Raw genomic sequence first — 26,158 nt, forward strand, 5'->3', positions numbered from 1 at the left:
ATCCCATTAGTGAGTGTATTCCAAATAGCAAATTTACTAACCTTGCTTTTGTGCACAGTATGTAAAACACCCAGAAAAGGTCAGTCGTCTCTTTCCCAGCGTAAGTAGCTATCAAAATAAATAAGACAGATGAAGTCACTATAACCATAACAGATTTACCACTTGTATCTGGAGCTGGCCAGCAGAGCTTGGTGGGACTAAGCCTCCTCTGGCACTGCCCCCGGAGGAAGCCAAGAAGTAAATGAGCGACCAAATGCTCTGTGTTTGCTGTGGGCGAGGCGTGTGCTGAGCACTTTGCTTGCATTTTAATCATCACTCAAACTCTTCAAGGCATGTCCTCTTATTACCCTCCGTTTGCAGGCAAGGAAATGGAGGCTCAGAGAAATGAGATAATTTGTCCACCTAATTTTCTTACAGCACATAGAGGCAAAGCTAGGATTTAGAACCTTAAGCTGTTGGACACCACCCACTGGACTTGCTTGTCTTTTCTCCCCAGCCCTGACCCCTTGGTTAAAGCTGGAGGGAGATTCTACATAGAGGCTAGAAGACGACAGGCCCACGGTGTCCTGGCCGAGCGTCCCAACCCCCGGCCCTGCCCTCCACAGCCCAGCTGGCATCGGCGAAAACAGGGCTGGGAGGGGTGGGCCCTTATGTGGGGCTTTGGTGTGCAGCCTGGGAGAGCTGGAATCGATAGCTCACGGCTTGCCCTGCTTGGGCCTGGGTGTGAGTGTGGGTGTGGGGAGGGGGCCTGCTCCCTGGGGGTGGGCTCTGGCCAAGTGAAACAGGCTGAGGTCAGAGGGAGCGGGCCGCCCTCCCAGAGGGAATGCCTGGATGACGTGACTTTGGGGGGCGCTGGGGGAGGAGGCCAACTGTGTGTTTCTCATCTCACCTCCACGCCTCAGCCAGATGGGGAATCGGTGCGGGAAGCCGAGCCAGATGCAGCATCTGGCAGGCTTCCCTGGCCGCTGCGCGCAGCTCTTCTCTAGCCAGCTTGGCAGATCCCTCCACTATCTCCCTGAGGGGACCCGGGAGCAAATGACGTCCCAGAGTTGGCTGCGGCAGAGCAGGGTCTCCTCTGGCCACGCAGCAGGCAGAGGCAGGGAGAAAACAGGTCAGGGACCCAGAAGACGTGACCTGATACCCTCTTCCCTCAGCCCCAATGGCTCTGCCTTCTGAGCCAAGTTTGGGGGAGGGACAGGAGGTTTATAAGGTTTGCCGTCAGATCTGGGGCCTGGGAGCTAAGTGAGCATAAAACAAAGCCTGATTCCGAGTGCTTGGTCGCTCTCCTTTTGCAAAGCTGCTCACGCTTTTTCAGCACGGACCGCCTCTAGGTGTCCGCCATTCTTTGCACTATCCTCCGTCATCTCTAGGTGTCCATCATTCTTCACACTGTCCACCAATGAGCAGCAAAGCTCCCCGGGCACTGCCAGGACCTGAGGTCTCCCTGCTTCCAACTCTGAGCTCTCTCCCAGTCATGCCATGGCATCCTGACTGTGATCCCTCTGGGGTCCCAGAAGCTTTGGGGCAGGACTTAGTCTCCAAGTATCCCTTCCCAGACCCCATTTTCCTGCCCTGGTTCTTATCACCAGCCTGCTGGTGCCTACTCCTGGCTCAGGGACCCCTCTGTTCCTCCTGGGCTCCTCCATCCTCATATCTTCTCCCTTGCTCCTTAGATCTCCCCACACTTGTTCTTCTGTCCTTCTTCCATCCCAAACTGTTCCAAGTTTCCCACCCCAGAAACGCTTTAGCTTGACCTGTGTTTCTCTGGCTTCCTCCCTTCCTACTCTGTCCTGCCCTCATCTTTCCCTCCAGCCTCAGAGCCAGGGACTCTTTGCCCATCTCCTCCCACTCACCCCTTGGGCTTCAGGATGCATCCGCCCCAGCTGCTCTTGGTCCTCTACCCAGCTCAGGCGATGGTAGACCAACCCCCCAGTGTTTGTCTGTGCCCTTCCTTCTGCTTAAGACACCCTCTGCCACCACCACCCTGGCTCTCACCTGTTTGCCCCGCTGACCTTCCTCATCTTTCATCCTTCACCCCACCTTCAACATCACCTTCTCCAGAAAGCTGTCTTGGCTCGGTGCCTCTCTCCTCTGATTCCCCTCTCAATATGGCCTGCACAGCAAATTAGCTATTAGTGCTGCTCTTTCTCTTGGTCCAGTAGTTCCTGGGACCAGAGCGGTATTTTATTTGACTTTGGGTTGCCAGTGTCAAATGAGGAGCTCAGCATGCAGTAAACTTTATAGGACTGATCTGAATTTTGTCAGAGAGAAATCAATCACTTGCCCGATGTCCTTAGTTATTATAGGAAAACAAGGGAAGTCAGGATAAAACACTTGCTTTTGAGAAGTCTGTGACCCAGTTGAGAACAGAATTGGGAATGGATTCAGGAAATGACCACATATGAAATTAGCAATCTAGATCTCCAATGCTGAAGTGGGTGCTATAGCTACGGGTGCCCTTAAGGGTTTTGGAAAAGGTGAGAAGACTGTGGGCAGAGGGTCTGAGAGGGCTGGAGGAGGGCAAGGGCTGGGTGGGATCAGATCAAAGAAGGCTGGGCCGAATTCCGGAGTCAGGAGTGTGAGCAGAGAACATGTTTCTAGAGAAGGTGAGCAGATTCACCTATTTCTGCAATTACCCTCTGTGGGCGCTTCCAATATCAGAGCAGCATTAGTGGATTTTAAGCACAGTTTCCCTGTCCTGGAAGCCAAACAGGAGCTGATTGTGTTTCCAGTTTTGCTGCTTGACTGGGAAACTTTTACTGCAGGCCAGGTTCTGCCAGGGCCAGCGAACTCTCCAGGCAGAGAGCGGGATGTTTCTGGCGTTGGTTCTTTCTAGTCATCACTGGAAGGGAACCTGGTCTCTTCTTCCTGAGTCTGGGAAACCAGGTGCATTTTAAACCAGTCTTTCTCATTAATCAGCTAGACACACCTACTGTGTGCCAGTGTTGGTGATCTGTACCACGGGGGTCACAGTTTCCTCCAAGACTAATGGTCATGACATGACCCACAATATGTAGGTTTGCTGTGTCCCCTGGGGCAGAGGGAGCCCCAGGGCTGAGGCGGTCCAGGAAGGCTTCTAGGAGGTGGTGGGTCTTGACTGAACTTTGGGGAAATTAGACAAACTGAAAGGAGGGAGAGATGGAGCCTTTTCTGGCAAGAACTCCTTAACTGAGACTGACATCATTTCCCTCCTAATATTTTTAAAAATGCTTAGTTGTAATCTATTTCTGTCTCTATAGAATTGTCTATTCTGGGAATTTTGTAGAAATGGAATCATATGTGTGGTCTTTTGTGTCTAGCTTCTTTCACTTAGCATGATGTTGTCAAGGTTCCTCCATGTTGTAGCAGGTATCAGTACTTTATTCCTTTTTATTACTTAACAGTTTTTCATTGTATGGCTATAATATATCATTTTATTTATCCAGTCATTAGTTGCTGGACATTTGGGTTGTTCTCACTTTGGGGCCATGATGTAATATATATAATATTTTGTAATTCAGGGCTGCTATGAACATTCGCATAGAAGTTTTGGTGTGGACATGAGTTTCCATTTCTCTTGGGTAGATGCTTTGGAATATAATTGCTGGGTTTATATGGTAATTCTATGTTTAACCATTTGAGGAACTGCCAGACTATTTTCCAAAGCAGCTGCACTATTTTACAACCATTTATTCTGTCAACAATGTATGGAGGTTTTAATTTCTCTACATCTTTTTGTTGTTTTCAGTCACTAAGTCGTGTCCAGCTCTTTGCGACCCCATGGAGTGCAGCAAGCCAGACTCCTTTGTCCTCCACTGTCTCCCAGAGTTTGCTCAAATTCACGTCCACTGAGTCAGTGATGCTATCTAACCATCTCATCCTCTGCCACCCCCTTCTCCTTTTGCCTTCCATCTTTCCCCAGCATCCAGGTCTTTTCCAGTGAATTGGCTCTTCAGATCAGGTGACTGAAGTACTGGAGCTTCAGCTTCAGCAACAGTCCTTCCAATGAATATTCAGGGTTGATTTCCTTTAGGATTGACTGGTTTGATCTCCTTTCTGTCCAGGGGACTCTCAAGAGTCTTCTCCAGCACTGCAATTTGAAAACATCAATTCTTTGGTAATCAGCCTTCTTTATGGTCCAACTCTCACATCTGTACATGACTATGGGAAAAATGATAGTTTTGCCTGTGATTTGCCAGCAATTTTTGCCTACACTTATTATTATCTGTCTGTTTGATTATAGCCATCCTAGTGGGTGTGAAATGATACTTCATTATAGTTTTGATTTGCATTCCCCTTCACTTTCACTTTTCACTTTCATGCATTGGAGAAGGAAATGGCAACCCACTCCAGTGTTCTTGCCTAGAGAATCCCAGGGACAGAGGAGCCTAGTGGGCTGCCGTCTGTGGGGTCGCACAGAGTCGGACACGACTGAAGCGACTTAGCAGCAGCAGCAGTGGCTAAATGGAAGGGCTTCCCTGGTGGTTCAGTAGGAAAGAATCTGCCTGCCAAACAGGAGACCTGAGTTCAATCCCTGGGTTAGGAAGATCCCCTGGAGAAGAAAATGGCAGTCCACTGCGGTATTATTGCCTGGACAATCCCATGGACGAAAGAGCCTGATGGGCTACAGTGCATAGAGTTGAAAAATAGTCAGACGTGACTTAGGGACTAAACAGCAGCAGCAGCAGATGGCTAAGTAATGTTGAGCGTCTCTTTTTGTACTTATTAGTCATTTGTATATCTTCTTTGGAGAAAAGTCTATTCAGATCCTTTGCCCATTTTTAAGTTGTGTTGTCTTTTTGTTATTGAGTTGAAAGAGTTCTTTATATACATGGATTGCAAATATTTTCTTCCATTCTTTAGACTGTCTTTTTACTTTCTTGCTGGTGTCCTTTGAAGGACAAGTTTTTAATCTTGGTGAAATCCAATTTATCTATTGCTTTCTTTCTTTCTTTGTTTACTGTATTTTTGGTGTCGTATCTTAGAAACCATGGTCTAGTCCAAGGTCTTGAAGATTTGCACCCATGTTTTCTTCTAAGACTTTTGTATAGTTTTATCACTCGCACTGAGGTATTTGATCCATTTGGGGTTAATTTTTGTATATGATGTGAGGTAGGGTTCCCTTCTAATTTTGGATGGAATCAAACGGAGATCCTACCCACCTCCCCAGCTGGTAAGTAGTGCTTTTCTCTTTGCATCTAGATCTCACGTCAAATATTTTCTCCTGAAAGAAGCCTTCCCTGACCATCAATCTGACTTAGCCACCTCCCCTGAAGTCAGTTTTGGTCACTGTACTCCATTTTATTGGACCATCAGAAATGATCGCATTTGTGTCTGAAGCCCCATGAGGATAGACTGTCTGACTCACTTCTGGTATGGCCGGTACCTTCTGCAGAGTCTGACACTCAGCTGATGCTCAGGACGATTTTTTGCAAGTGGAAGACTTTTTGCTAAAGGAATTGTATTCCAAGTGGATTTTGCTAAACCTTTCTTACTGTTTCTGGCCTCCTGGAGTTGGAAGTTGGGGGGCTGAGTGGAAAGGGGTTTCCCAGCAACATCACAGGCAAGTGATCACTCATCTCTGCCTTGATGGTCCCTTACTTCACAAGACGGCCCGTCCCATCCTTGGGCAGATCTAGTTGGCGAGTTCTTCCCAACATTGGGCAAGACCCGCTTTTCTATGTTTTGCATTCACTGTCCACCACCTTCCTTTCGGTATAATTGGAGTTGACCCGCTCATACTGATACTCCTTTAAATATTTGAAACCAGCTGTTGTGTGTCTCTTAAATGCCTTCTCTGGGCTCAGCACCTCTAATTCTTTCAGCTGTTCCTCCTGGAGCCGAAAAGGGCTGGACTCTGACCCCTGAGTCGCTGATACAGGCCCCATGGAGGTGGTGACAGCCATGAGCTCCTGTAGAAGCGAAGGCCCAGCCACAGCTCAGAACAGATGAACCCCTGTCCCCTTGTTTTCTTCTCCCACTTGAGTTGGTGCATTCCAAAACTGGAGGCAGAATTTTGAGAAAAACCACTAAATACAAACTCCCTAACTGGATCTCTTGAAGACAGAGCTGACTCTTTACTAGTACTCATTACTTATGATACTGCTTGCTACTTGAAGTGTTGTTTTCAGCTAGTCCGGTGGTCTGTTTGGTGCTGGTCCAGGTCTACCTTGAGTGTGTTAGCTACAAGTTGGCACTGGCCATGGGTACTTGCCATCTACCTCTATAAGGATTAAGTCATGTGCTGCTGCAGCTGCTGACCTTCAGAACCCCTGAAAGGAGTCCAAGGTGGAGACTGGAGGGGAGGGTACAGAACTAGTAGAACAGGTGTTTAGATTGTTAGATGTTTATAGGAGCTGAGTTTACGAGTCCAGTTCTCCTATCTCCTCATATCTAGAAAAGCACTAAAATCCTTCAGGGTGACAGCTATTTCTCGTGACTAGCAGAAAGCTTCATGAGACCAGCAGAAACCTTCTGGGAAAATATGCACTTGACTGTGTGTATTCTCCCTACACTGCTGCTGCTGCTGCTGCTGCTAAGTCGCTTCAGTCGTGTCCGACTCTGTGCGACCCCACAGACGGCAGCCCACCAGGCTCCCCCGTCCCTGGGATTCTCCAGGCAAGAACACTGGAGTGGGTTGCCATTTCCTTCTCCAATGCATGAAAGTGAAAAGTGAAAGTGAAGTCACTCACTCGTGTCCGACTCTTAGCAACCCCATGGACAGTAGCCTACCAGGCTCCTCCGCCCATGGGACTTTACAGGCAAGAGTACTGGAGTGGGGTGCCACTGCCTTCTCCACTCCCTTCACTAGAGTCACTTATATACTGTCCTTCCCCTACTTCTTTGGAACAGTTTTTCAGAGCTGTCTGAGGTGCTGTCTCCCAGGCTGCAGTCCTCATTTTACTCTAAATAAAACTAAACTAGCAACTCTTATGTTGTGCTTTTCTTTTTTTAGTCAACAAGTGGTTCTCAACCTGTAACAACCTGTAGACTTACCTGGGAGCTCTGAAAACTACCAGTGTCCACCCTGCCTTCCCGGATTCTAATTCAAATGCTATGAGTAGCGCTGGCAGACTATGGTTTTAAAGCACTCCAGGTGATGGTATGTATAGACAGGTTGCAGACTTTGGCTTCAAGAGCTCCACCTTGAACTTGAAATCCCCTTCAGCTCCCCGAGAGTGAGCACATACTGGATGTTGGCAGAATATCTAGGAGCTAACACTAGTCAGAGTACAGGCTGAGAGAACACAACTGTTTTGTAAAGATGGGAATCTCATTTTAAATTTGAAAGCCAAATACAGTCCAGTAAAACAATATAGAGATGTATAAAGTGAAATTATTCTATTCTTCTTAACCCAAATAACCACGATCATCAATTTGTGACATTTTCCCAAATTTTTTAAATGTACACACACACATACACACACACACACATATATGCACAAATCCCCATATATAACTCCCCTTCCCCTGAAATAAATCTAATCTTATTGTATACACACTGTTTTGTAATATTTTTTCTTTTCTCAATATACTATGAACATTTTCCCTTGATGACACAGAAAGAGCCACCTTATCTTTAATAGATACATGACTCATAATTTGACCATTTTTTAAACCGATAGACTGTCAACCTTCCTTATTTTTTTGCTGTTTCAGACAAAGCTGCATGAACATCTTTATATATATATATAAATACACACACACACACACACACACATGCCTAGACGCACATATACACACACTTGTGTGGATAAGTTCTTAGAAGTAAAATTGCTGTATCAAAGGGAATGCAGATTTGGGGTAGAGATTGCTAAAATGCTCTCTAAAATGATTGTTCCTGTCTATCCCATGCAACAGAATTCCTAATGACAGCAGTTCGCCTTGTGTCAGAAGTCAAGCTTTGCTGAGCACAGCAGAGAGGAAGGTGTGAGTGTGTCAGATGGCGGGGAGGAAGCGGTGGGGTCACTTCCCCTTCAGGTTGTGTGTGGAGGAATCCGCTGGCCTCTGGCCTTGCCTGACTGCTGTGTTTCCCAGGAAGAGGAAACCAACCCGTGTGTGTTAACCTCTGCTTGCTCCCCAGGGTGTGATGGGAGAGCGGGGCACGTTCACAGGATGTGTGTGTCCAGGTCAGCAGGCCCAGGTCAGCCGTTGATTTCGGAGAATGTGGGGCTAGAATCGTCCTTTCCGGCCTGGTCCTAGATCGCTGGGCTGCATCCAAGCTCCTTGGAAACCCAGGACCATGGTCCTTTCCAGGGTTCAAGCGAGTATATGGTTGTTTAAAGTTTCCAGGTCTCTAGCTCCTGAATGTCAATATACATCTAGAATTTTTCTCGATTTCTACCATAGAGAAAGCCTCCTCCCCCTATCCCGGGCATCCCGGCACCCTCTCTGAGCTCCTGGGCATTACCCAAGACACCTATGCTCACCTATTCTGGGCCTCTCCATCGGAGGACCTGCTGGCCCAAGGTGGTCAGATGCGTCTGTTCTGATAAACTGGCTTGGGACCAGAGGGAGGTGGCAGGGCTGGAGGAGGGAGGTGCAGAGGTCCAACCACATGCCCTCAGGTACTCTGGAGAGCAAGCAGTGGGGGGCGACACCCAGAGCCCTAGAAGCTGCAGTGCCTTCCTTTCTTGACCCAGGAAGGGTCATTGGTGCCTCCAGAAACTTCTAGGAAAGAGGCAAAAACTCCAGGAGCACAAAAGACTGTGCTAGGCTCTTTGAAGGGGAAGGGGGGAAGAGAGGTCATGTGTGGCCAGCAGCTGCAGCGACCCCAGCACCGTGGTTGCTGCTTCCCTCGTGTTCTCATTAAGCTTCATGGTGGGGCAGGTGTTACCACACCCATGTTACAGATGGGGAGTGGCGGCTCAGAGACAGAAACAATTTCTCCAGTAGCCAGATTGGATTGCGTCTGAACCATGCAAAATAGAGCCCTGGTCCCCAAGCTGGTCTCACTACCCCGCTGCCACGTGGGTGGCCTCAATACTGACTGATGAGTCACATACAGGTAAAGCAACCGATTGAAGAGCAGATCGTCACGGCTGGGGGCTCCGCCTGGGCTCAAGGCAGTCTGGTGTAGTTATCAAAAAGAGAAGTGGTCAAGCTGCGGGGTCAACACCGCACTTAAACCTGAGCTTCATCACTCAGGAACTTCAGGTAGATCTGTTATTTCTCAAGGTCTCTTCATTTGTTAACTGGAGATGATAACAACATTTTCCCCCACAGAATCAATGTCAGGATTAAATGAGATCATCAAGATAAAGTGCTTAGCAAAGTCTGGAATGCAGTTAAGTGATCAATACGGGGGCATGGCTATCATTTTTATTCCTACTGAAACCACAAGCTCCTGCATTGAAGAGAAAGGTTTGTAAAAAAAAAAAAAAAAAAGAAAAAAACAACCAAAAAACTGGCTCATCCTGCTGTCCTAGCTCTGCTGACTGCAAGGATGGAGCTTCGGCAGCTGAACCTTTGTAAAGGTCTGTGTAAATTTTGTCAATCCTTCTAGCTTCTACTTTGCACACTCATTTCCTCTCCAGGAAACATGAAAAAAAGAAGAAAAAAACGCCTCCGACCCCGAGGGGCCTGCCACAGCCCATCCATCCTTTCAGTGGGGTGCTCCCAAGGATGGCCATTGTTCTCCCGGCCCTGGGCAGCAGAGCTATTTTTACTCTTCTACTTTCCCAGGCCGGCCTTGTTATTAGTAGTGTTGGGGGAGAGAGAGAGAGAGAGTGTGTGTGTGTGTGTGTTCGTTCCCCTGCTCCTGTCCGTCTGTGTCCCTGATTCTTACTTCCTGTTCCCCCCCGCTGCTCCTATTCCTGGTGTCATGATTCAAGTCTCAGGGCAAATGGAAAGAAGTCAGTTCACCCCTCCCTCTTCCTGAGTATCCAAATAGCTAAGGTCTACTTGGGCACTCACCATGTGCCAGCCCCCACCTTGTGTCATCACATTTAATGGGAAGCTCCCATTATAAACCACACTTTGCAGCTAACGAGACCCTCTTACTCAGAGAGGCTAAGACACATGCTCAGGCCCACACAGCAGTGAAGTGTGGAAGCTAAACTTCAAACCCACCAAATGCCTTCAAAAGCCATCTTTCTCCTCTGCAATGTCAGTGCTCCCTTTGGTGCTTTTTGAGCCTCATTTGTTGGTACCCCATCGCTCCAGCTGGTTTCCCTGCTTGATTGGTCAGTGTGAGTCTGGCTGCTCCAGCTGAGCTGGAGGGCCTGGAGGTCGGGGTCTCTGCCTCATCTGTCGTGTGGCACAAAAGCCAGCAGCAGGCACTAATGTCACTTGACATCAGCTGGTTGCTTTGTTCCTTCACTTACTTAGGGGACATTAAATGAGCACCTCTTAGGTATAAATTGTCTTGCTGGGTGTTAGAATGCCATGGTCTGCCTTGAAGGAGCTTCTGTTCTAATGGGGAGATATGGGGTAGATCAAACATCCTCAGACAGCCCCAGAGTGAGGTGACCACAGTTCTTCCCATCTTGCAGAGGAACGAATGGAGTAACCAGCTATTGGAAGCTTCCTCCAAACCCTCTTGCCTACACACTGCCCTCCAAATTAAATAGTAAAGGCCCGGGATGCACTCAAATGATGGCAGGTGCTGAGAGTGACGGATCCCCACTAGACATTCTTGAAGGTGTTTGATACAGTTTAGGAGCCTGCTGACTATCCCCTCCTTCACATCCCTTTAAAAAGCCCTCTTTCCCAAATGCAAGTCAAAACCACAATGAGGTGTCACTTCACACCTGTCAGAATGGCTGTTATCAGAAAGACAACAAATCATGAATGTTGGCCAGGGTGTGGAGAAACGGGAACCCTCAGGAACTGTTGGTGGGCATGTAAATTGGTGCAGATACTGGAAAACAGTGTGGAGTTTCCTTAAAAAATTAAAAATAGAACTGCCATATGATCCCGCAGTTCCACTTCTGGGTGTTTATCTAAAGAAAATGAAAACATTGATTAGAAAAGATATATGCACTTTTATGTTCATTGCAGCATTATATGTGATAGCTAAGACAGGGAAGCAACCCAAGTGCCTATCAACAGATGAATAGATAAAGAAGGTGTGAGACACACATATGTATGAAAGTGAAAGTGGTAGTCATTCAGTCGTGTCACACTCTTTGCGACCCCATGGACTGTAGCTCGTCAGGCTTCTCTCTCTGTTCATGGAATTTTCCAGGCAAGAATACTGGAGTGGTTAGCCATTCCCTTCTCCAGGGGATCTTCCTGACCCAGGGATCAAACCCGGGTCTCCCACATTGCAGGCAGGTTCTTTACCATCTGAGCCACCAGGGTAGCCCATATATATGCATGTGTGTATATATATGTATATATATTCCATGTGTATATATAAGGGAATATTACTCAGCCATACAGAGAATGGAATTTTACCATCTGCAGCAGCATGTTCTGCTAAGTGAAGTAAGTCAGATGGAGAAAGACAAATACTACTTGATTTCGCTTGTATGTGGAATCTAACAAACAGAAATGAACAAACAACAGAAACAAAGTCATAGATACAGAAAACAAACAAGTGGGTGGCCAGAGGAGAGGGGGCGAGGGGAGGAGAAAACAGATGAGAGAGATTAAAAAGTACAAACTTTCAGCTAAGAAATAAATGAGTCATAGGTATGAAATTACAGTGCAGTAAATATTGTCAATAATTATGTAGTACCTTTGTATGGTGACAGATAGTAACTAGACTTATTGTGGTGATGATTTTGAAATGTGTAGCAATATCAAGTCACTATATTATGCGCCAGGAACTAACATAGTGTTATAGGTCAATTTACTTCAAAAACAAACTTGTAGCAAAAGAGATCAGATTTCTGGTTACCAGAGAAGGGTGGGTGGAGTGGGAATTTGATGAAGGATAAAAATTCCCAGTTGTGAGATAAGTAAGTACTAGGAATATGACGTACAACATGAGAAATGTAATTAACACTGCTGTATATCACATGTGAAAGTTGTTAAGAGAGTAAATCCTAAGAGTTCTCATCACAAGAAAAAAATTTTCTATTTCTTTGATGCTATATCCATATGAAATGCTGGATGTTCGTGAAGCTTATTATGGCAGTCATTTCATGATGGATGTAAGTCAAATCATTACGCCATACACCGTAAATGTATACAGTGTTGTATGTCAAGTATATCCCAATGAAACTGGGAGGGGAAAAGCCCTTTTCCCAGAGGAGAGCCTTTTGGCACAGGTTTATAGCGTGTGCATGGCAGCCATGTTTTGGAGGAGTGGGTGGATCCTGGTTCTGGGAGGAGCCTTCTGTGGGCCACACTCCTTGTCTCTCACAAGCCTTTCTGGGGTTCGCTCCTGCTGTGTTTGTTGTGATTGCTCCATAGAGGTCCAGAGGGAGCCTGGCTAGGGTGGTCTGAAGCCTGAAAGGCTCCACCATCTGGTCATGAACCCATACTGAACCTCTGTATGTGTGTGTGTGTGTGTGTGTGTATGCATGCATGTGCGCGCTTTAGAGGGGAGGTTGCCCCCAAGTCCAGGCTTCTAAGTGCTGCTTATTGCTCAAATCTGCAGTGTCACCTACCCTCCCCACCCCATGAATAATCATCCACTCCAGAGGAGATGTCAGAATTTTAGAGGACTATACCCTGAGGGTGCTCAGAAACGTTAGCCAGGTGGCCACAGGCCATTGAACGTGATTTTGCTGGCAGGGTTGTGGGTTGGCAAAGCTTTTGTACCGACGTATCTATATTCTGCCCCTTGGCCACTGAGAATTTGCTTCTGGAGGTGGGGGTAGTCCCCAGGTGTTGCTGCTAGCGACCTCTTTGGCGCTTTAAACCCAGTAAGTTTTCAGTCATTAGCCAGCCAGTTGTATTTCAGGGTGCCCAGCAGACTGCCAGGCCTGGGATACCTCAGAGGGGTGAGAGAACACAGTTGCTGCCCATGGGGAGACTGGGAGGACATAGTCACCCAAGTGAAATGGACAGGGTGACAGCATGTGTCCAGTGCTGGGTCATCCTGTAATAAACAAGTAATAAACAAGTAATAAACAAAGGCAGTCTAGTAAGTAATAAATAAGTGTTAACAAGTAATAAACAAAGGCAGATCTAGTAAGTGGCTAGTTGTGAGAAACAGACTATGAGCACTGCAAGAGAGGACCACAGACTTGCTAGGCTGGTGGGCCCAGGTCAGATGATGAAATCCGGGAGGCTTTCAAATTGGGTGGAGCCAACTGTTATCAACAAGTAATAAACAAAGGCAGTCAACAAGTAATAAACAAAGGCAGATCTAGTAAGTGGCTAGTTGTGAGAAACAGACTATGAGCACTGCAAGAGAGGACCACAGACTTGCTAGGCTGGTGGGCCCAGGTCAGATGATGAAATCCGGGAGGCTTTCCAATTGGGTGCAGCCAACTGTTATCAAGATGGGTTTTTGACACTGGAGTCTCTGCCACTTAATAGTGGGGGTCAGTGGGCCCCAGGCAGAAGGAGAAGGGGCATTAGCCCAGCATTGGTGGAGCCCTTGCCTTGGCAGCAGCAGCCCTGGGATCCTCTGCCCTGCTGGGTCAGCTGGATCTTGGGGATCAACCCGTTCTAATTTGAGACTCCCCTGCCTGTCATAGGACTTAGTATATGGGGCCCTTTGAATAGAAAGTTATATCCAATTGGTACCTTAGGTGGGCTGGCATGATGAACTTCTCCAGCAGGAAGTCAGAGCTGCAATCAGCTCCCTAAATGAGAACTCCCCTTTCCTGGCTGTTGGAATGTATTCGTTCAGACCTCTGTGGCCATAGCCTTTAGCAGCCTGTCCCGAACATTAAGCATCCGTTCATCTGGAAGATCTGGGAAAGTGGAGGAACTGGGTCCTGAGGAGATACTGTAATCTCAAGGGACCTGGAAGGCAGTGACAACCTACCCAGGGGACACGGTGCTGTGTCCTGGCTAAAATGTTTCTGTATGCATTAGAAGGAGGGACTCCCCTCTCTGTGTGCCTGCGTCCCAGAGCTGTGGTGTACAGTTTGGGGTGCAGAGTATAGGCTAACTTTTGGCCCATACTTGTCCCGGGCAGTCTTTGGACAGTAAACAACTTATACAACTATATGCAACAGCCCTCGTCTTTGCCAGCTATTCCCACCCTGTGTTGGTATAAGCAGGTGAAGGAAGGTTGTCATTGGGTTTCCACTTGGTCGAGGGCCAGGGGCAGCTGGCAGGGGTTTAGGGAAAATAAGACCTCCTCAGTAAACTGAGCCACTGTGCCCAAGTAGAGGATTTCCCCACACTTCCTAGCTTCTTGCCTCTAACTGTACTTTTCATCAGCATAGGGAGCAGTGGGTGCTTACTGGCACTTTCTAATTAAGCGTGGGCAGGTCCCAGGCCTTCTAGGAATGATTAGGCCATAGCTTTGGGTCATTAATTGGTCACAGTCCAGATCTGAGCATGGCTCTCCCTCCACAGGAACTGGGCTGGGCTTCAGTCTCAGTTCTCTGGAGCTGAGCTGCTGGTCTGATTTGCATCAAGGCTGTTTCCTTGTTGAAAGGAGCAGGACTTGGAAGTCTTGGAAGCCACAGACATTTCTGGGCCTAATGAGCTGAGCAGATGGAAAGCGACCCAAGATGGCCCCAGAGTGGGTGGGCTGGTGGAACGGAGGCATCGCAGAGTTTCTGTAGTTGCGTCTGTGGAGGAGGGTGAGCATGGCAGGTGAACTTGAGACTCTAGGGCTTCCTCTCTGGGGGAGGCTGAACGCAATCCCTAGATGCTTGCCATCTGTCTGAAATGACCAGAGATGGGGAATAGAATCCATGCGTTTTTTAATCCAGAAGGAAGGGAAACTCCACCTGGGGAAACATGACTCCAAGTAAAGTGCGTGCAGGCAGAATGTTTAATTGCAAACCTTTCTTGAGACCCGGCTGCTGGGTAACCTTATCCTGGTCATTCCTGCAGCCAGAGGAGGATTTACCTGGGCCCCTGACGCAGACCCGGTGAACAGAGCTGGCTTTCTCCAGTGACCTCTGCCCTGTCCCCTTCCCCTCCACCTGCTCCTTCTCTGCGGTTCATCCCTAGGGTTTCCCACACAGCCAGCTCAGGTGGGCTTGAGAAACTCTGATGTGGGGGTGAGGCAATGGGAGCAGGGCTGGAATTATGATGATCTGGGTGCCCATCTGGGCTGATGATCTAGGATGATCGAGATTTGGAAGCAAGCAGACCAGCAAACAACGAGGTAAAGGGGCCTGGAGGGTATCCGTGGATCTTCTGGACTTACCTTCAGGGAGGCCTCTGACCCTTTCTTTAGGTCAGGGTTTACACTGTTTGTCCAGGAGGGTGGGCTGGGCATGAGGGTGGGAGGCTCTGGCAAGTCCCAGAGGTCTGGGAGAACCTGGAATGGGGGCTCATTTCCCCACTCCCACATCTAGTCACCAGTTGTTCAGTCACTCAGTGTCCGACTCTTTGTGACCCCTTAAACTGCAGCACGCCAGGCTTCCCTGTCCTTCACTATCTCCCAGAGTTTGCTCAAACTCATGTCTATTGAGTCAGTGATGCCATCCAACCATCTTATCCTGTCACCCCTTCTCCTCCTGCCCTCAATCTTTCCCAAAGTCAGAGTCTTCCAGTGAGCTGGCTTTTCACATCATGTGGCTGAAATATTGGAGCTTCAGCTTTAGCATCAGTCCTTCCAATGAATACATAGGGTTGATTTCCTTTAGGATCTACTGGTTTGATCTCCTTGCTGTCCAAGGGACAGTCACCAGAGAGCCAGTTTTTCTCGTGGGTTCAGGTCAAGTCTTAGATAGCAACAATGCCCTGTGACTCTTCGACCGTTTTGAATAGTAAAGGAGGAAGGGCAGGCGTTCTTGGTCCTGTGCTGATCAGTCCTAGACTAGGAGTTAGGAAGCCTGGTCTCCTGTCCTCGCTCTGCCACTTACAGGGGGAGCACACCTGCGATGAAACCACCGTAGTGGGTCAGGCCGGTGGCTTTGAGGCTGTGTGCACAGAGCAGAGGAAGAGCCTGAGGGTCTGAGAGGCTGGGCTGAGGTCTCATAGCCATGATAAGGAAGGTCCTAAGAGTGGCTGACTCCAGAGTCTGTGCCTCTTCCCTGGCGAATCGCCATCCTAGGTCTTACGTTCCTCCTTTGCAAAAGGAGGGGCCTTCCAGCTGCCAGAGCCAGCGAGCCTGTGATTAATTCTCCCTGGGAGGTGACGGGAAGCCCCTAATTACTAGAGAGGATGGAGCAGGGGTCATGCTAAGCCCAGTTAAGCCCTTCCTCTGGGTCCCGCTTGGTTGGCCAGGGAGAAAGACTGCTGTCTGATGGCCTGCGAGTGAGGGCAGGCTCTTTCCAAGAGGGCCCACTCATTTGGGGCCTCCTTCTGGCGTGTTGTGCATAACGTCTGTAGGAAGGGGAGATGTGGGTGGAAGGCAGTTGTAGCCAGCAGGATTTGGGATTCAAGGACCTGGAAGTCAACAGGGGGGATGGGGTGGGCTATAACCCCCAGAAAAACCCCAGAGCATCCGGCCACAGTTGGTGGAGCCAGTTATGTATGAGAGTTTCCTCTGTGTCCGTCTGGTTTTGTAGCATTCTTCACTGTTGACTTCTGTCTGGGACAAGTTCTGTCTCTTCTTGGTCTCAGGCTCTCAGAATTAGTCTGCCTCCCCCATGTTCCTCAAGGGTTGTACAGACTTCTCAGATCACCCAAAACTTTATTTAAAAAGATGCCATTCAGTCTTGATCACGAAGTTTGATTAAATATCCCCGCTCCTGAATTTACATATAGGTAGACAGTCCAGTGTAGTTAAGAGCATAGGGATTAAACTCAGCTGGACTTGGGTTCAATCCTTTGCTCTGTATTTTCCTAGCTGTGTGACCTTGGGCAAGTTATTTGGCTTCTCTGAATCTCAACTTCCTCTTGTGCAAAATGGGGGTGGCAGTGGTAGCTACCTCATTGAGCTGAAGATTAAATGAGCTAATGCATATGAGTGCTTTACACCGTGCTGGCACATAGTAACCATTACCTAAATGGTTTCTACAGTTTATTGTATGAGATATATGTTTATATATGATATAAAGTAAAGCATATCCCTGGATGTTTATTTATGTCAGTAGTTTATTTTGGGCTTGTGAGGACAGGGACAGCCTTTTCACTTAATGTTCTTTCTTGTTGGGATCACATAAAACATGTCATAAATACCCCATTTCAGGGTGGCAACACTCAGCTGTATTTGCTTTGCTTTATAGCTGTCTCCTTGGGTGCGTTTCAGAACAAACACTCCGCACTGCACGAGGCTAACTCTGTGACTTAGAGATTGGAGTGGAGAAGGAACTAGATTCAGGGCTTGTTTCCTTGGCTGTGAACTGAGCAGCCAAACGTACAGCCTCACACTCCTGTGTGCAAAACCCTTGCTGCGGACTCAGTGTTCGTGCCTCCCCCAATCCCTCCTGCTAAGTCCACATGTTAAAGTCCAGATCCCCGGTATGATGGTATCCGAGGTGGAGCCTTTGAGAATTAATTAGGTCCAGACGCAGTCATGAAGGTAGAGCCCCAGTGATGAGTTTAGTGTCCTTACAAGAAGAGAAGGAAACCAGAGCTCTTGTCTCCACCGTGTGAAGGTACGACAAGGTGACCAGGAAGCAGGTTCTACCAGGAACCTTGATCTGGGGTTTCCAGCTTCCATGACTGTAAGAAATAAACATTGTTGTCTAAGCCACCCAGTCTGTGGAGTTTTGTTACAGTGGCCCAAACAGATCAGACAGCCCTGCTCCAGGCAGTGAAGCCCACCACTCTGATGCCAGGGTGTCCGCACGCACCTCCTCTTCGCTCCCATTCCTTCCTTTTCACGACCCTGGCTTCTCTGGCCACTTTGTTCCCCTCTCTGGTGGATTTCCCCTCACACCTCCTGAATCAGAATCACCAGGCAGAGGCCAGGGAATAGGGATTTTTACTGAGCTCCCCAGGTGATTCGGATGGACAGGGCATTCTGGCAAGGGGACTGGTGATGGGGCCTAGAGCTGCCCGGTCTGCTCTGAAGGCAGAAGGAGAAAACATCTTAATGCTGGGTCAGAGACCTCACAGCAGGCACCGGGGGAAGTTCAGCAGAGTAGCTCTGAGGTTGTGTGGGGGACCCTCCCTCTAACCGAGGCCTTGCCCAGGAAGGCGTGTCTTTGGTGTGGGTTCAGGTGAGAGGAACAGAAATGGTGCGAACAATAGGCCAGATTGTGTGGGTTTTCTCCGGTCAGCAGTCCTGCCCACCTCCTGGGCCAGGCAGCCTTCCATGGTGGCCTGAGGCCATCAGTGGTCCAGAGCCTGACTGAGCACTGGGAACTGGGGTGACACTGGGAATGGGGTCCTGAAATGCCTTCATTTCAGAAAAGTCTACAGATCTTCCACACGCTAACTTCCCTCCTGCACATCTGTGTCTCAGCCAGAAGGCCAGTGTGGTCATTCAATGGGGCACAGTGTTTGCTAGGCACCGACTCTGTGCCGGGCGCAGAGCTAAGACTCAGGGACACCGGGATGAATCACACATCTCTGAAATGCTCACAGGCTCCTGAAGCAGATTTAGAGTGGGTTCCGAGGATCAACTGAGGCAGAATCAGCTGGAGTGGTTTGTTTAAAACATAGACACCCAGTTTCAACAAACATACCGCTCTGGTGAGGGGCGTTGATACTGGGAGAGGTTGTGCAAGTATGGAGGCGGGGATAGAAGAGAACCCTGTGTACCTTCTGCTCAGTTTTTCTGTGAACCTAAAACTGCTCTATAAAAATTGTTTAACAAAAGAAAATGTAGATGGCTGAGCCTCCAAAACCCAGGTCTACTTATGCAGAATTGTAGAGGGTGGGGTTCTGACATCTGTGATTTTGGAAGATGCTTTGCAGGATCTCATTTACCGTAAAGTTTGAGAATCAGTGGAAATTAGCTACTTAGATTTTTTTTAAACAAGCCCAAATTTATGTTCATTGTATAAAGTACATAACAAGAAGATGGAAATTAAAACCACTTGTAACCCTACCCACCTAATATAATCATCCTTAGCATTTTATTGAATACCCTTCTAGGTGTGTGTGTGTGTTTAGACATGTGTGTAGCATCCATGTATACCTGACACTATGCTAAAGCCCTGGGGACAAAGATGAGAGAAAGAATGGTCTTGGTATGGAATACCCACAGTCATGGGAAATGATGATTGGTGCAGCTTGAGGCCCTGCCTTAGATACCCACTCACCTTCCCTTACCTGTCCCCCACAGGTATACATCATCAACGTGACCTGGTCCGACTGCACATCCCAGACCATCTACCGGAGGTACAGCAAGTTCTTTGACCTGCAGGTGAGTGAGTCTGAGCTCAGGTGGGGCCTGGTTCCATATGAAGTGGCCTGAGCCTCTGGTGGGCTAGCCTGTCTCATTCCTCACTCATCCAGAGACCCCCTTCCAGCAATCTCAGGATCAGAGTTTAGACAGAACAGAGGGATGGAGGAGGGCACCTTGGCAGTCAAGCTGGGCTGAGCTCAGTCTTGGATGTTGCAGACAGACACATGGGGCTATGTTGACTTCTTAACATGACTGTTAACAATCATGCCTTGTCACCCTGACGCATTCGGAGGCTGGGAAGATGGCCGTGGGTGCTGTGTGCCTCAGCAGACATGTGTCTATAAACATACAGAGTGAGACACAAGCCACCACGTCATTGTAGGCAAAGAAAAGCAAACACACAGAAAAGACTGAAACAGAAAATAAGCAATGTCTTCAACTACAGACACAAACTGGGCATACCACTGTGTCTGTCTAACTGAATAAGGCTCTGCTGTCCTGTTTGCACGCATATATAATATGTGTGTCTCTTTCCCATACCCAGGCATGTCACATGGCGGATGGTAGCATGGGTCCCACAGCTCCAGTGTAGACACCTCCCTTGATGTCGGTTAATTTGGCTAGGCTTCTTTAGGTCACAAGCAACAGTTTCGCACTCATACTGGCTTAGATGAAAAGGAGACTTGGTTGGAAAGATATACCAGGGAAGCTTATGCAGTCAACCAGATGGTGGAAGGGAGAGTGAGACAGTGGCTCCAAGAATGCCTGAAACAAGGCTGTGCTCCCTCTGTCTTGTCTTGACTTCTCTCTGGGCACTGTCCTCAGCAGTTTGGCAGTCAGTGGCTCCCAAATTTCCTACCTTGTGGTTTCCAACAGCAGAGACTGCCTCTCTCCCAGTTCTAAATTGAAAAACCCCAGGCAAGACTCTGATTGGCCTGACTTAGATCAGGTGCCCTCTCTGCACCAATCATTACAGCTGAGGCTGGAGGGGCATGAACACCAACATGGCCACTAGCGGGCCCACCCCTGTTTATCAGAAGCTGAGAGCTTCCAGACTCTTCCTTAGGGCCATGAGCATGGTTTAGGCCTATTAAAAACACAAAGAAGGGACATCCACCGCTGGCCCTCACAACCAAGTTCCACTTCTTCCTGTGGTGGTGAGTCATCTTGGAGATGCCAGGCTTGCACGTTTACCTCCAAGTACTTGATTTTATCCCATTGTCCTTATGGCTCTGCCTATGAGATGAGCCAGAGGTGAGCCAGCTTCCTGCATTACAAATCCTCTCTTAATCGACAGTATGGGATTGCGAGCCACTCCTTACCCTTCTCCCTTCCTCCTCTTCCCTCATCAATTCCTGTCCAGTCTCCTTGTGTCCTTCTGGTGTAAACTGTTGGAATTTGCTGATACCCCCTCAATGGGTATAGTGTGCTGGACAGGAAATGATCACTTAGTTGGGGAGAGGGAACCCTGAAAGGACTCATTGATGAGCCAGAAGGGGTCTGAGAGCCAGCGGAAACTCTCAAATCAGAACTTTTCTTCCCCCCTTTTCTGTTCTACTCCCCCACCGCCTCCCTAGTTACAGAATCTCACAAGGAAGGAATGCTGCTCCCCCCACTTCTCCCTTGCCTGGAGGGCTCATTTCCTGTGTGTCGAGAGGGGACACAGGGCATGAAGCCGCTTGTGTGATGCGCTAGCCCTAGTCATGAGCATGGCCAGGCCTGTCCCCATGGGTCATCGCCACCCTGTAGATGCAGTTTGAAAGGGTGGTTCTTCGGAATTTAACCTTTCAACCAAGTATCTTTCAGAACTTGACTTAAGGACATATAGTGGCATTCATTTCAGAAAGCCTTTCTCATTTATCAAGATCTCTGATTTTAATATGGCGGCTCCTAAAAGACAAAGAATAAACAGCATTGCTCATTCCATCTCTGGTCACTGGTGGCTCTCAGATCTCAGTTCTGAGCTGAGGCCCTGGGGACGCATTTCCTGAGGCCAGTTGCTGGCTCTGTCACTCTGTAACTCCGGACAGGTTCCTTAACTTCTCCACTTTCTCATCTGTAGAATGAAGATTCGAACGGTACCTACCCAGTAGGGTTGTTGTGAGGATTAAATGAATGAATCCATGTTTCTCCCGACACATGGTTGTCTAGTATGTTACTCAGTGTTAATGGTGACCAGAATGCTGGGATGCCTGGTTGAAGGGTGTGGGGGCTTAGTACCTCCTGTCATGGTATTGCTTTCTTGTTCCCCGCCCTTGGCTTCACTCTGCTGAGGAGCTGTGCAGCGCCCAGTCCTCTGTCAGAGTGTTCAGAGCCCCACCGGCTCTCTCTGGAGCTTGCCATTCAGGCAGGATGGAGTGAGTTGGGAGTGGGGGTGTGGCCCACAGGGGCCTGCTCTCAGAATCCTTCCGCGCCTCCCCTTGTAGGCTGAGCTCCACATTGGAACCCTGGAAGTCCTGGGCTGACTAAGCCAGCCTGGGGAAAGCTGCTTAACTGGCTTTACTACCTCATGGTTCTGATTTTTCTGGGGATCATATACTTTATATCCCAAATATAGGATATTTGCCGGAGATATACTAAAAAGTTATTCATTGTTTACCTGAGATTCATATTTTATCCTTTGTCCTGTATTTTCACTTGCTACATCTGGCAGCCTTAGGCTGACTGTGCATGGTGACAGTGGAAGTATAAAGATGAGGAAGCCAAGGCTGGAGTGAATTGGCCTTTGATAAGGCCTCCACCCAGAGAAGGCAATGGCACCCCACTCCAGTACTCTTGCCCGGAAAATCCCATGGACGGAGGAGCCTGGTGGGCTGCAGTCCATGGGGTTGCACAGAGTCGGACACGACTGAAGTGACTTAGCAAGCAAGCAAGGCCTCCACCACATGTGCACTTTTGCAGAGCAGAAGTGGCCCAGGCTGAGGGACACTCAGTTGAGAACAAGGTCCTGTCTTTTAGAGGTCTGTATCTGATAGGGGAAATAGGCTTTTAAGCAATTAAGTCCACTATAGACGAAATGAATACTAGATTGAGGTACAAGTAACATGCTGAGGGATGGAGAGGAAGGAAAGAACATTCTTGGGAGGGGGCAGCTAAGAAGATGCACATATGGTTTTGATTGGTGACAGAAGCCAAGAGCGAAAGAGCCAACCACCCCCACTCCAGGTTGAGGGGATTTGGTTGCTTTTTGAGATTTATAGTTATTGGGGTAAAATGTGTCCCTAACTTATGTCATATTTTTTTCATTTATGTCTGCTTGTCTGCCTGCTCTTCATGTGTCCATCCATTCATCCATCCATCCATCCATCCGTCCTCAATCCATCCAGTCTTAAGTGCCTACCTTCTATGTCCCAGGCATGATGCCAGGCTCTGGGTGGGGACTTATTGGTGAGCAAAAGCAGATCTGGTTACTGCTTTTATGGGACTTACAGCTTAGTGAGGGAAGACAGGTTTTAGTTTAAAATATACATACATATTATTTTATACTATGCTAAATGCTGCAAAGAACAGCACTATAGACATGTTATAGGGAAACGTTATACTCTGTTAGAAGACCAGGCTTCCCTGAAGAAGTTAGTTTATCTGACAAATCAGTGAGTTCTTATACTTTATTTTGGGGATCAGAGTTTCTTTTGTACATCCTTTCAGACATGCATGAATGTACATATACAATTCTGATCACCTTCTTGGTCATTCACACCCACCTCAAACCCTTCCAAGGGAACTAGAAGAGGACCCCCTACTCTGCCCCACAGCTTCTCTCCCTGTGTCTTCTGCCTTGAGCCTTCAGACTCAGTGGTTCTCCTTCCTTCTCACCCAGGAGGCTGCACCCTGAGCCCAGCTCCTCCTCCTGCCCGCTGGGAAGCACCAGATACGGAGCCTTTAGACCTGAGCTACCCAGCGCAGTGGCCACCAGCCACATGTGGCTAGCTACATTTAAGTTAATTAAAAAACTTAAATTTTAAAAATTAAGTTTAATTTTTTAAGTAATTTTTCATTTACTTGTTTATCTGGCTGTTCTGGGTTTTCACGGCTGTGCAGGCTTTCTCTGGTTGCGGCACGCAGGGGCTGTTCTTCGTTGCAGTGCTCAGGCTTCTCATTGCCGTTACTTCTCCTGTTGCACAGCATGGGCTTTAGGTGTGCAGGCTTCAGGAGTCACAGCTCTTGGGCTCTAGAGCACAGGGCTCTACAGCAGATACAGAACTTTTCTATCATCTCAGGAGGTTCTGTTTGTCTGGGCTGCCTCTGACCATCTGGGACACACAACAGGCTCCATCTGGCTTTATGCCCACCCAGGCATGCTCTGCCACTTCCCAAGGCCTCCCCAGTTGTCCTCTAACATCTTCCAGGGCCCCTGCAGCAGGAGGGAGGCTGCATTCCACCATGACTTGCCCCATCCATAGACAGTTCAAATTCAACAACTCTTCCAAACACCTCTTCTGGAAACCAGGTCAGTTACTAGAGAGGGCTTCTAAGGGCATTTCAGATGTCACATTGGGAACAGAGAGAGGAGAGGCTCTTGGTCTCCAAGTGGAAATTGGTTTCTTCTAAAAATAATTCACCACTCAGCCCTATCTGACCAGGAAAGGGACCTGTCCCAGAGGGAGCCGGCGGGGACAGTGTCTGATGTGGAGGCCTGTTTGGTTATAAAGAGCTTGGGTTATAGGAGGTGGAGGTGGAGTTAAGGGGAGAAGGAGGAGGGAGAAGGCCTGCAGATGCTCTTAAGTTGCCTTCTTTTTGGCGCTGGACCATATTTCCAGCCTCTGTAAATTTCCTCGCACAGCTCCTTCACTGTTAAGTGTCTTTTCCAAGGCCTGGCCCCATTGAGGAAGGACCGGAAGGCTCTCTGAGGCTCCGGCTCCATCGAAGGTTGTTTCACAATCCGATTACAAGACGCGGGGATGCAGTAATTGCTCTGCAAACACTGACTCCATAGTGCTGCTGGCCCCTTAGTCTGAACTCCGGCCAGTGAGTGCACAGGGTCAATATTTGATCAGACCAGGGAGAGGCCCTTTAGCCTCCCCCACGCTGTTTGGAAGATAGAGTTAAGAAAGCTGTTCAGGTTTGCTCTAAAGGACTTAACCTGTTTTGAAGATCTTTTTTATCTCTCTTCCTTATTCGTCTCTCCAGCCTGTCCACCCTCTTACCCACCCAGGGTCACCCAGCCCTCCAAAAGCCAGGCTAATGATGGGTGAGGAAAACTATAATCCTTGAATCGTTAATAACCAACCTTAGGAGGGATGTGTATGTGTGGGGGGACATGTTCTGATGTAATGTATGGAGAGTCATAGAATCACGGCATTTTTATAATTAGAATTCTACTTCCAGTCCATCATTTCACTGGTAAACATCTATGCTCATTTTTCTATTCATTAAATTTATATGAACTTTAGTTTAGTTTGGTGTCCAGAGCAGGCCTCTGCTCGGGTCAAACTGGGGTGATCCTGTGCAGGGGTCAACTTGAGAGTAGAAGAGGTGTCTGAGGGAGGTGTCTTTCTTGCCGGCTCTTTTAATCATCAAAGCAAGCCCTGTGTTGTTTGAGATCATTGACTCTAGACTAAAGCCTGGAGGAGGTAACTTGCCAAGTTCTAAGAACAGTTTTATACCCAGGATTCTAGAGAGTTCCGGCACCTAGTGTGGCAGTTCTAGAACCAGTGGTGCAATGAGCTGAGGCTCATTGTGATTGCTTACAGGCCCCAGACAGACAAGAACATTGACCTTAACCGAGATCAGTTCCCTATCCCAGGAAGCCTCCTACTGTTTGCCACGGCAAAAATGGGAACATAGAGACTGCCTAAGTAAATTGTTGTCTCATACCACTTCGTACAGCAGTCAAAAAAAATGAAATTGTCCTGTGGATGGAGCGCTAAGAAATGTTAATGAATGACCGATGCAAGTTTCAAAAAATTGTATGACAGTAGTTAGGCAAAAACAAGATATATCTTTTACACATACATACACAGAATAAATACATAATTATTCTTAAAAGGTCTGGAAGGATGCGTTCCAAATTGGTAATGGAGTTATCTCTGAAAGAGGTTTGGGGACATGGGTAGGAGGAAGGGCTTGGTTTAAGGGGAATCTTAGCTTTCTTTGTAATGTTTTACTTTTTTAAAAAAGGAGAATGGGTTCATATATTATTTACAACATTATATATAACAATTAAAAGGATACCTGTGGGAGGAGGTGGGGAAAGCGGGAGGTCTAAAATAAACTATGTCTCTCCTGGTCGTTACAGTGTTTGTGGAGGTCGTCGTTCAATCCCTCAGTCATGTCTGACTCTGTGACCCCATGGACTGCAGCACGCCAGGCTTCCCTGTCCTTCACCATCTCCTGGAGCTTGCTCAAACTCATGTCCATTGAGTCAGTGGTGCCATCCAACCATCTTGTCCTCTGTCGTCCCCTTCTCCTCCTGCCTTCAATCTTTCCCAGCATCAGAGTTTTTTCTAAAGAGTCAGCTCTTCGGATCCGGTGGCCAAAGTATTGGGGCTTCAGCATCAGTCCTTCCAGTGAATATTCAGGATTGATTTCCTTTAGGACTGACTAGTTTGATCTCCTTGCAGTCCAAGGGACTCTCAAGAGTCTTCTCCAACACCACAGTTTAAAAGCATCAATTCTTCAGCGTTCAGCCTTCTTTATGGTCCAACTCTCACATCCGTACATGACTACTAGAAAAACCATAGCATACACTATAGTATAATGGGACAGAAAACACACAGGTTAAAAAAAATAGACATGAAGAACATATCTAACAAGATAAAGTGAAAATGATGATTAAAATCATATTGCCTCATATTTACTGAACCAGCATTCTAGATCATTCCTGTGGAATGAAACTGATTAGACTCCATTACAGCAAACCCCAGGGATGTGTCCAGATTATCTTGTCAAACTGGAATCCTG

At 47.9% G+C, this 26,158-nt stretch overlaps 1 protein-coding gene across 3 annotated transcripts in view; it reads left to right on the forward strand.

Moving 5' to 3' along the window:
* The window catches only part of SH3PXD2A (SH3 and PX domains 2A), a 246,986-nt gene that overhangs the window by 40,800 nt on the left and 180,028 nt on the right, over positions 1-26,158 (forward strand). For all 3 annotated transcript variants that reach the window (XM_005888033.3, XM_070363555.1, XM_070363556.1), the window contains exon 2: positions 19,193-19,273. In XM_005888033.3, coding sequence (XP_005888095.2) covers positions 19,193-19,273 — 81 coding nt within the window. The remainder of the gene's footprint in view (positions 1-19,192; positions 19,274-26,158) is intronic.

The sequence above is a fragment of the Bos mutus genome, chromosome 26 (genome assembly GCF_027580195.1).
Source record: "Bos mutus isolate GX-2022 chromosome 26, NWIPB_WYAK_1.1, whole genome shotgun sequence".
NCBI lineage: Eukaryota > Metazoa > Chordata > Mammalia > Artiodactyla > Bovidae > Bos > Bos mutus.